We start from the raw sequence: 11,745 nt of genomic DNA on the forward strand, positions 1-11,745 counted from the left end.
TTTATAATCCAATATTTATGTTTTGCTGAGTTCAAGTTCAGTGGGTAAGGTGGTGTTTGTTTTATTTTTCCCACGTGCCATATTTTCAGGGGCGGCCCGGGCCCAAAGCCACCAAAGCAGTGGCCCAAAGGTGTTTGTTTTATTTTTCCCACGTGCCATATTTTCAGGGGCGGCCCGGGCCCAAAGCCACCAAAGCAGTCGCTTTGGGCCCCAAAACAATAAAGGGCCTCATGTTTAGAATTGTATAGATTAGTTTTGAAATAACAATTATATGCTAAACAAAGTTATAACATAATTTGAATTGCAGCCCAATAGTTAAAACCATAGTTTATATCCAAGAGGATTAGGGTTCAATTCCATTTGTAAACACCATTACAAACTTTTTTATTTCTTTCCAACTTGCCTTATCTCCGGCCCCATTTTTTGGCTCCGCTCGGGGCCTCCCAAATACTTGGGCCGGCCCTGCATAATTTTTTAATCAGAAATACTCTGTGTTCAATTTACTTGCATAAATTGATTACTTGTATGTGTTTACTTTTCTAACAAGTTCCAATATTTCTAACAATACATATAAAATCATTTCAGATTATAAAAACAAACGACACCTAAGTCGGATGTAAAATTTGACTTGGAGTTTAACTGACACGAGTCAGATTTCAGATGACTAGTTCTTGTCTGGTTCTGTAATGTTTGACTCGTCTAAATGAACGATTCGCTAGATCTAGACCGTTCAAATTCATATTGTGAGAAAAAAAAACAAGCATCATCATAGTCAGAATTGTTGAGGGACCAACTGCCTTGTCTTGTGTTCTTAAATCACATCTTTTAATGGAAGTTTTAGGTTAGTTTTTGTATATTACCTACCAAATCCTCTTTGTCTTGAATAATTAAAGATGGGAGTTCCTAAGATATTAAGTTGTCTTCTTGTTTTGCAGATAAACTTGATTTTTAGGACTTTATTTACATTAATATAATATCAAGATTCTCTCTTGTTTTCTTATGTTTTTGATTTGTTTTATCCTTTGTTTTTAGCTTTGTATTTGTAGTGGTCCTTCATTCTTATTACTATTTATTCACGTGATTATCAAATGAACATAAGTTTGTAAATCTAATAATCTACTCCTTCATAAAAGTTAGAACATGCCTAATCTGCAACCTAGTCTTAGAGGTCCCAAGTTTGATCTCATGATTGTGAAAATTCAGGGAAAGATTTATTTTTTGGACTCCCTTTCCTATAATTGACTTGCTGTTTGGATTTCTTTTTTTCAGAATTGTGTTTTGGACTCCCTTTTGACGGAATAAGTGGGGAATATTCCGTCTCTAAAGTCAATATTGCTGTTTGGACCCGCTAATTTATTAATCTCATCTTCTTCCCTTATTAAACTTACCTTCTTCCTCCAAATAGTTGAAAGTGATTATTGGGGTTTTTTTTTTTTGCTGAGATAAGTGATTATTGGGTTAGTACAGGTACTGAATCAACCTCGACCGTGTCAACCATGGCAAACTCACATAGTTGAGTTGCAATTGTTGATGACATAGCTAGGCCATCATTTCAGTGCCTTTATATCACCATTCAAAGTGCATATTTCACATCCCATCAATTCAAGCTATTCCTTTTATTCTTTTAAGCCAAACAAATTTAAGCTTATAAAGGTAGTTATTTATAGAAGAGGAATTACTCCCTTCTTCAGTATTTGAGAGAGTTGGTCGAGGGGCATAGTGTGAGGACTGAGGAGTAGTGGTTATATTTTTTTTTTTTGTTGAACCGAGTAGTGGGTTATATAGTATTAAAAAGTTGTTGGCCATGTTTTCGTATGGCCACCGCTTTGGGGAAAGCAGAAATGATTCCGGGGAAGATGGTGGAAAACAAAAAAAAAAATGAAACCAAACGCACTTTATACGTCGAGGGCCGGGTGTTGCTGGCGATAGTCGGCGACATCATCGTCTTCTCTCTCTCTTCTCTCTGTTGAAATTAAGAGAGAGAGAAAGAGAGAAAATAGAATTCCTTTATTGATATGATTTTCAGATACAAAGATGACTTTTATATAGGTTTCTTTGAGAGAGAAACAACTAACTAGTAACTGATTCATAACTAACTTGGTAACAACCTTATTAACTAACTGACCCACTACTAACTGACTTCCAAAACAGAATTTCCTATTCTGTTTTGTTAGAGAAGTCCTTATCCTTAACATCCCTCCGCAAACTCAACATAGGAGAAATGTTGAGTTTGAATCGAAGCATTGCAAACCGAGAGGATGAAAGAGGTTTAGTGAGAATATCAGCTAGTTGATCTTGAGTGCAAATGTGTTTCACTTGAAGTTGCCCCTTTTTTACCATATCCCGAACAAAGTGATAGGCTATTTCGACATGTTTCATCCTTGAATGAAATATGGGATTAGCTGTCAAATAAGTGGCTCCTAAATTGTCACACCAAAGAGTGGGAGGAGAGGAGCTCTTGATATTCAACTCAGCAAATAATGATTGAATCCAGACAAGTTCAGAGGTTGCATCAGCTAAAGCCTTGTACTCTGCTTCCGTACTAGATCGAGCCACAGTATTTTGTTTCTTAGAGCACCAGGAAATAAGATTTGAACCCATGAAAACTAATAAGCCACCAGTGGACTTGCGATCATCTGGACAACCTGCCCAATCAGCATCAGAGAATGCTTCCAATTGAGTATTAGAGTTATCAGAGTAGGCAGCTAACTGAACATCAGATCGATTTATATGAAAAGTATGGTCAATTGTATGTTTGAGATATCTGAGAATCCTCTTAACTGCACTCCAGTGATCTTGAGTAGGTTTTTGAAGGAATTGACAAACCTTATTAACAGAAAAGGATATATCTGGCCTGGTTATAGTGACATATTGAAGAGCCCCAACAGTACTTCTGTATAGTTCAATTTCAGTAGAAGAGAGAGGTTCACCAACATCCTTTTTAAGTATTGTTGAAGGTGCCATTGGACTAGAGATAGATTTAGCATCTGACATTTTGGTTTTGGCAAGAAGAGTAGATATATATTGCTGTTGAGAAAGAAGAATTCCTGTAGATGTGGGCAAAACTTCTATACCAAGAAAGAAATTGAGATTACCCAGGTCTGTTATAGCAAATTCTGAGGCAAGCGAAGCAATAAGTTGCCGAACCAATAAAGCATTACTTCCTGTAATAAGTATATCATCAACATAGATGAGGATATAGACAACATCAGATCCTTGTATGTGAAAGAACAAAGATGGATCTGTTTTCGAAGATGAAAAGCCTTGGGATAATAAAAAATTGCTAAGCCTTTCAAACCAAGCTCGGGGAGCTTGATTAAGGCCATAAAGAGACTTATGAAGCTTACACACATGGTGAGGATGATCTTCATCAACAAAGCCTGGGGGCTGCAACATATAAACGTCCTCTTTAAGGATGCCATTTAAGAAAGCATTCTTAATGTCAAGTTGTCGAATAGGCCATGACTTAGAAACAGCTAAAGAGAGGATTATTCTAATTGAGACAGGTTTAATAACAGGACTAAAAGTTTCATCGAAGTCCAATCCTTCAATTTGATTGAATCCTCTAGCTACTAATCTGGCTTTGTATCGAGCAATAGAGCCATCGGCATTCTTTTTAATTCGAAAAACCCATTTGCAGCCAACTAAATTCATATCTTTAGAGGCAGGAACGAGAGACCAGGTCCTATTTTGAAGTAGAGCATTTACTTCTTCAGACATAGCAGCTCTCCACTTAGGATCCTTTAAAGCTTGAAGATGAGTAGTAGGTGTTATTTCTAGATGCTGATCAGAGGAAGATGTCTGAAAAACTTTTGCCTTTCGAGTGCCGTCTCTTGTACGAGTTACCATAGGATGAGAAGATGTAATAGGTACTGGAAGAGGAAGAGGGGCAGTAGTGGGTAAAGTATTAGCATTAGGTAAAGAGGCATTGGATGGAGTGGGAGAGGTAAAGGTAGGAGATAATGATGGCATTACAGAAGGTTGCTGAACAGGATAAGCATTTTGTATAGGAGGTGGGGAGAGAGGAAATGAATGACTATGTGAAGAGATAGGCGAAGGAGATGTTGTTAATAAAGAATAAGGAAACAACGTTTCATCAAAAACAACATTCACAGAGATGACTATCCGCTTTGTTGAAGGATTATAGCACTTGTAACCCTTGTGTCTTGGGCTATAACCCAAGAATATATGTAGAGATGACTTGAAGTCAAACTTATGCCTATTGTAAGGTCTTAAGCAAGGGTAACAGCCACAACCGAATACTTTGAGAAAGTTGTAATTGGGTTTCACCCCAAATAATGTCTCAAGAGGAGATATATTTGAAAGAACACTTGAGGGAAGTCTGTTAATAAGAAAGACAGCAGTATCAAAAGCAAATTCCCAAAAACTAAGAGGAAGTTGAGCATGAGCCAGAAGAGCTAATCCAGTTTCAACAATATGCCTATGTTTTCTTTCAATCATGCCATTTTGGGCATGATCGTGAGGGCATGACAGCCTATGACCAATACCATGGTTTTGTAAATAAGTAGAGACATTCCTATACTCACCACCCCAATCAGATTGAAGAAACTTTATTTTTGAACAAAATATGTTTTCAACATGAGCTTTGAATAACAAAAAGATAGAAAATACCTCAGACTTCTGTGTTAATGGAAAAATCCAGGTATACCTGGTAAATTCATCAAGAAAAGTAACATAGTATTTATAGCCATTGAGAGAAGCCATTGGAGCTGGACCCCAGACATCCGAGTGTACAATTTCCAATGGAGAAGTTGCAGAAGAAAAACTAGAAAAATGAGGCAAAGCATGACTTTTTGCTCTCTGACAAGAGTCACAAACATAAGGAGAAAGAGAAGAAAATTGAAGCTCATTAGACAAAAGAACATGCTTCATAGTTCTGAAGGCAGGATGCCCGAGTCTTGAATGCCAATCAGGAGCTAAAGAGCTAGCAAAAGCAGTAGGTTGCTGAGTTGAAGACTGAGATTGTAGTCTTAGATGATAAAGGCCATCTATACAAGGTCCATGAAGGAGATCTTTATGTGTTTGAAGATCCTTGACATTGAAAAAAATCAGGGAAAAATTGAAAAAAGCAGTTATTATCTTTGGCAAATTGATGAACAGAAAGTAAGTTCTTAGTAATACTAGGCACATGAAGTATATTTTGTAACAAAAAAGAGTTTGAATTTGACAAAGCATAAGAAGAACCAGTATGAGTAATGGGCAAACCTGCTCCATTGCCAACTCTGACTTGTCCTTTGCCTTTGTAGTTTGTTTCAATGTCTAAGTTTGATAAATCAGATGTGACATGATGAGAAGCTCCTGAGTCAGGATTCCAAGTAGTAGAAGTAGATACAGGCCAGTTGAAGGATCGATGTAAATGAGAAGAAGATGTAGAAGTAGGAGGAGAGAGATAGGAATTATGTATTTCAGGAAACGAAGAAGGCATTTCAGATTGATCTGAAGCTAATTCAGTGCATGGATGAAGCATTTCCAAAGAGGGATCATGATGAAAATTATATGGAGTGTCATGACAGTAGGATGAATCACAATATGCATAAGACTGATTTGGATAAAAATTTGGGATTTGATCTTCAAATTCAGTAAAATTAGAAGTAATTTCAGGAGTTGAGGGAACTGACCTTGGTTGATAGGCAATGTTGTTCTTATGATAACAAAAAAATGCTGTATGACCAGGCTTACCACAAATCTGACAAGGAGCAGAATTATAAGAAAAAGTCGAAGAGGGTACTATTCGATTATAAGAGGAACGACCTCTGAAATTTGATCTTCCATGAACTCTGTAATCAGTTCGTCCTCGACCTCTATAAGATGAGAATGCTCGTGAAAAACTTGGATAAGAATTGATTCTACTTTTGTCTGAAGAAACAGCTTGAGTTATATTCAAAGAAGCCGCTGCAAGATTGGATTGATGTTCTTGTTGTAACCTATTTTCTTCGATCAACAAAAGACCAAGTAATTCGTTGACTGATACTTGTTCAGTTTTTAGAGAGAAGGCAGCACGAAAAGATCCGAAATCAGAAGATAGACCTCTGATAATTGCATCTATGAGATCATCATCATCAATAGGTTTAGATGCCTGTTTTAGCTGAAGTGCAATTGATTTGGCTTTATTGAAATAAACTTGAATATTATCATCTCCTTTCTTCAAATTTTGAAGATCATTCTTAAGATTTGAGATTCTAGCTTTTGAATGTGATGAATATGATCTCTCAAGTTCAGTCCATACCTCTTTTGATGTGTTTAGATCAATAACTTGACTATGAGTTTCTTCAGTGAGAGAAGATAATAACCAGCTTAGAATCATTTGATCATGTTTTTGCCACGCAATATAATCAGGATTAGGAGTAAGTTCAGAAGTTGATGAAGTTCGTATCAGACGAGATGGACAAGGAATGGAACCATCAACAAAACCTAAAACATCATATGTTCGAAGTAGAGGAAGAAATTGCGATTTCCAGAAAATATAATTGGTGGAAGTGAGTTTATTAGAGATGTATTGATTTATTGTAGAAGGTGGTGGAAGAATTGAAGTGGTTGAAGATGCATTCGAAGATTCAGAAGACATTCTTAAGAAACAGAAGAGATTAACCAAATTAAAGAAGAATTAACAGAGAAAAAAAAAATGAAGAAGAAGAAGAAGATGAAGATTTGAGCTTCAAGCTCAAGGCTCAGATACCATGTTGAAATTAAGAGAGAGAGAAAGAGAGAAAATAGAATTCCTTTATTGATATGATTTTCAGATACAAAGATGACTTTTATATAGGTTTCTTTGAGAGAGAAACAACTAACTAGTAACTGATTCATAACTAACTTGGTAACAACCTTATTAACTAACTGACCCACTACTAACTGACTTCCAAAACAGAATTTCCTATTCTGTTTTGTTAGAGAAGTCCTTATCCTTAACACTCTCTCTCCCCTCTCTCTCTTCTGTTTCTCTTTCTTCTCTCTCTTTCTTCTCTCTGTCTCATTTGGAACCTAATACGGCGTTCAAAGCCAATTTAAGAAACACAACAAATCAAATAATCAAGTCAAATGAAACACAGTACACGAAGAAAAAGATGATATTGTTAAGATTTCTGATTTCATAAGCTATAATATGAATCAATAGTCATACAAGAGTCAAATTTAACATGATAAATCAAAGGTAGTAAGTAAACCTCATAATCCTGTAATTGATTCATCAGAAATTCAATCACAATCAAGGCCAAAAGAAAACTCTAATTTCTAAAACGAATATAAAAAGTACTACTACTAATTTAGTAGTAGTTGAATACCTTTAAATTAGGGTAATCAAATGATGATGAATCAAAGCAATTGATATTCTATAATCAGAATAGAAAAGCATCAACCAAGAAAAGGGAAATTAATCGATTTGGGAAGTGATTTAGGTAATAATAAGAATGTAGAGAGATGAAGAAGAGAAAATTGGGGGAAAAAGTATCGGTTACAGAAATCGATTTCAGTTTTTTGGATGATCCAAATGTTTAGAAGAATAATGAGATAGACGAAGATGAAGTCGTCGGAGATGGAGAGGAGGAGAAAAAAATGTCGCCAAAGATGGTGGAAGTAGCCGGAGAAGGTGGTGGTAGCTAATAAGAAGAAGAAGCTGAAAATGATTTGGTTGTTTGGGGAAATAAAAAAGTCTATTTTTTTATGTTTCCACCCAAAACGCACACCCCAGAAAATTTCTTTATTTCTCCGTAACACCGACCTTTCGTATTTCCACTATTGCTTTTTATTTTCTCAAAAAACAGAATTGGGAATTTGATATCAAGCTTGGGCTTCAGACCTGACCCATTCTTTTGCTAAAGAACATACCAGTGGTCCATTATGATCAAATTCTATAGGCAACCTAGTTTGTCATGTTTTCCGAGAAGTTCTATTCATCTCTCCATTTTGGTCCCTCTCCCAGCCCTCCGACGATGTGGCAACATATCACTTGAATGTGGAGCAACTGGAGAGAGAACTGTGAAAAAATATACTCCAGTAATACGACGCCATATCGGCGGAGGGCTTGGGGAGGCACCAAAATGGAGGGAGAAATAGAATTTTTCTTTCCAATTACCATATTCCTTTCTCTGTAATGCATTTAAGTAATGAGCCCCAAAATATTTCAATCCAGATCAAGATAAACATAGTCAATATTTTGGGCGATTATTTCGAGTTTCCACCAAAACTTAATGCCTTGTATGTAGGAATATCATGTATCTTGTTCGTTTTGACACTAGGACGTTAATAATAAACTTTGGTAATATATTGAACTCTCTCATTACAAAAAGAGCGGCTCCAAAAACACTCCTTAGAAAGGACTGGATGAATAGATGATATAGTAATTACATGCGAATTTTCCGATTTTACATCTGCACGAAAAAAGCTATATAAAAGAAAGATGAACGACCTTTCCATCTAAAAGAAGGAAATAAGGCGTAAAAAAGATCTCAAATTGCATACATTGTCTTAAGCTCGCTAATCTCTGTCTCGGGTGTTGATAAAGTCCACGAACGAGACCTACTCCCTAACGATGACTTTCTAATGCTTCTCCTATTTGAAACTTCGAGACGATGCCTTGTCACAAGATAACCCATTGTTCCTAGTGTCGTTACCATGATTACCGCTCCTATAATCGTCACCCATATTGCTAACCACATCTCGTTCTTGCCCACAACGATGAAAGCTAATGCCAAGAATGCTATTGATATGAGTACACAAGCTAACCACATTAGTTTGTTTATGACTGCAACCATTTGCTTCTTCGCTTTCCTTTCGATGACAACAACAGAAGTCTGCACCAAAACAACAGCCAGAGATATGAAGAGAGCTACTGAATCGAAAACAAAGAAAACCAAGAATGGGGCTTTTGATGCTATTCGGGCTTCGCCAACAGACTTCCCCTCAGGAACGTTTTCTGGGTCGTCTTCAAATTGGCCCGGAACAGAGAAGATAGCTGCAAATGCAATAGTAGCTATAAGAACTGCAACCACAGTTGTAGAATTGATAGCATTGTTTAGGCCTTCTGCGTGCATCTTATATATCCGATGTTGAATTCCTTGTACCCGTTTTCTTGTTTGACGGGTATGCTCAAGTTGGTAATGAACTTCGTGCTTTATGTCGCTAACTGTTTGCTTAAGCTCTCGGGCCGAGCTTGTGGGAGGTGGCCTAATCTCCTTAGCACTCAGAACACCATATTCCCTTAGAATGTCAATGATTTCAGAGTTCCCAATTTTCTCTGCTGTGTCACGAGCCGTCTCTCCTACTCTGTTAACTGCTTTTCTATCGGTTTCCTCTTGGTCTAGTAGCTTCAATACAATCTACACAAAGCAAAATGACACGAAAGTACTCGTTACATCAATGACTAAAAAGCGCACACGCATCATGTCTAGCACAAAAGACACCAAAAGAGAATCTAAAGTCGAATATTGCAAACTAAACAACACAAGCTACAAACCACATTTATACCTTAGCTCGATTCTTTCGGGCTGCTACATGTAATGGTGTATTTCCTTTGGTATCAACGATATTAACCAAAGAAGGATTTGCCTTGATCAACTCCTCAACTATTTCTAGCTTTTGTCCTTTCACCGCCATGTGAAGAGCCGTCTGCCCTTTCTTGTCGTATAATGTTACTATGCCTGGTTCTTTACTTAGGAGTGCCTTTAAAACCTCCAAATGACCGTTCCTCGCCACCGAATGAAGTGCAGTTTTCTTGTTACTTCTTGTGATCTTCGCTAAACTTCCATCAACTTCTAATAGAAAATTCACCACTTCAATATGCCCTTGTGTTGCTGCAGTATGTAAAGCTGTTGTATTTGAAAGATCAACCGTCATTGATAACTCTGGATGAGCTTTCCAAAGAACCTTCACTATCTCTGCAAAAAAAAAAAAAATGTTATCCTACTGTTAATACCCATTTTCAGCTCGAATCAAGCTGCATTTTCTTTTCTCGAACACAGTAAGATTCAAACCCTGAACCCCAGAGGATCAATCATTTCAGACTATTTCTCCATCTGTCTCAAATCTGTCATATACCAAGACCTAGTGAGGGCAAATTACTGTCTAAAAGAATCGAGATTGACGAGCTCCGAAGTCTATAGCTTTCCAATCTTCCAATTTATTGTTTCCGAAAACCTTTCAAAAAACTTGCTTACAATAAACAAAAGAAAATAAAATAAAATGAAGAGAAATGATATTGATTTTACCCAAGTCTCCTTGTTTCGCAGCGATATGAAATGCATCATAACCGTTACGAGCTTTAATTCCAGCTGAAACTAAATCATAATACTTGATCATCTCTTGTACTAAATCAAGATGACCATATTCAGATGCAACATAAAGAGCTGTTTCTCCAGGTTGATTCTGTTTCGATAATAAAAATTTAAGTTCTTCATTTTCAGTACTAGTAAGAATTTGTTTAATCTCATCCAAATTTCTAGCTCTTGTTGCTGAATGTAATGGAGTATCATCTCTTTTTCCTGTTAATTGTTTTGTCATGACCTTCTTTGTTGGTTGTTGCTTCACACAAGAAGTATTATTGCCATCTTCTTGGACTTCATTAAAGATTGAAGAACACACACACACACACTCTCTCTCTGTTCTGTGACAATCTTGATTTTTAAGCTAAAATCACAACTTTGATGAACAACCCAGATCAGAAAACAATAATTTAGAACTGAATAATTATATTTTAAAAGAACCCAGAGGATAGAATTTGGGGAATTCCATTGTTAAAATTATTTTAAACACGTGAAGAACACTGGGTTTTGTTCCCTTTTTTCTTCTCTTTTATCTGACAATTTCTGCAACTTGAATCTATATCCTGCTTAATTAGAGAGATAAACAACAAAAATACTGTAATTTATTAGTCTTAAACTTCATTATAAAAAATGGGTACCTTGAAAAAATCAAAATTAAGAATGATTTCATCATGAAAATTCACCTGGATTTGGAACACCAAACCTTCTCTCTCTTCTTCTTCTACTTCCTCAAGAACCTTGAAGCTAAGTTAACATAAATTATCAACAAAAAAAATACTGAAAACCCAACTTTTAATTTTTTATATAGAGAAAGCAAAAAAGAAAGATCAAAGTGAAAAAACAAAAGGAAAGGATCAAAATCAAACCCAGGGCAAAAACTTTATGAATCTCAAAAAGACAAGCTAAGAAGAACTTTATTTAGAAATAATGACAATAAAAACGGTATTTTTGACAATTTCTTATTGAAGTATTAGTTGATTTTTAAGCAGTGAAGTAAACTAAAAAACAGAAGCAACATTTATCTCTCTATCTGCCCACTTTCTTCTCTCTCTCTCTCTCTAAAGTGTAAAGTATAAACAGAGGAAGAAGACCTATGAAAAAAATATTGATGGGTATTGCGATTACAGGCAGTCCCTATCGTAAAAAGGAAAATCATGGTGGATGACAAGAAACCATAAAGGATTATTATGTGGGGTTTCTTTTCAATCTAAATTAATCTAAGGTCCTTAACAGAATAAGGGTAGGGTCCATTAATTATTTTTCAAACATGCTTAATTCTTGATTTGCCCCAAGATATGCTAGACTAGTCATTTTAGAGAGAAAAGAGAAAGAATATAGAGTTAATTCCTATATGACCCCCTACTTTGTGACCAGCTTCCGTTATGGCCCCTTTTTTTTCGTAAATTCAAATATGGCCCCCTATTTTCAATTAAGGGGGGGGTAGTGGTTCAGGACATTGGAGGACACTCAG

At 36.2% G+C, this 11,745-nt stretch overlaps 1 protein-coding gene across 3 annotated transcripts; it reads right to left on the minus strand.

Annotated features, from left to right (window-relative positions):
• Positions 1-8,256: 8,256 nt before the first annotated feature.
• LOC147565695 (ankyrin repeat-containing protein At5g02620-like) lies at positions 8,257-11,415 on the minus strand. 3 transcript variants are annotated; one of them, XM_086652200.1, is made up of 4 exons: positions 10,958-11,415; positions 10,221-10,837; positions 9,481-9,890; positions 8,257-9,332 (listed from the first exon to the last, which is right to left on the minus strand). In XM_086652200.1, the coding sequence occupies exons 2-4, from the start codon at positions 10,510-10,512 to the stop codon at positions 8,463-8,465; spliced, it is 1,572 nt and encodes a 523-aa protein (XP_086508326.1). In that variant the 5' UTR covers positions 10,513-10,837; positions 10,958-11,415; the 3' UTR covers positions 8,257-8,462. The 3 variants fall into 3 exon arrangements, with proteins under 3 accessions (XP_086508326.1, XP_086508328.1, XP_086508327.1); XM_086652202.1 differs by having other exon boundaries at positions 10,221-10,840; positions 10,958-11,388; XM_086652201.1 differs by having other exon boundaries at positions 10,221-10,869; positions 10,958-11,333.
• Positions 11,416-11,745: the final 330 nt, after the last annotated feature.

This window comes from Eschscholzia californica, unplaced genomic scaffold, assembly GCF_041429995.1.
Source record: "Eschscholzia californica isolate CP2 unplaced genomic scaffold, dmEscCali1.0.p SCAF_1, whole genome shotgun sequence".
Taxonomy (NCBI): Eukaryota; Viridiplantae; Streptophyta; class Magnoliopsida; order Ranunculales; family Papaveraceae; genus Eschscholzia; species Eschscholzia californica.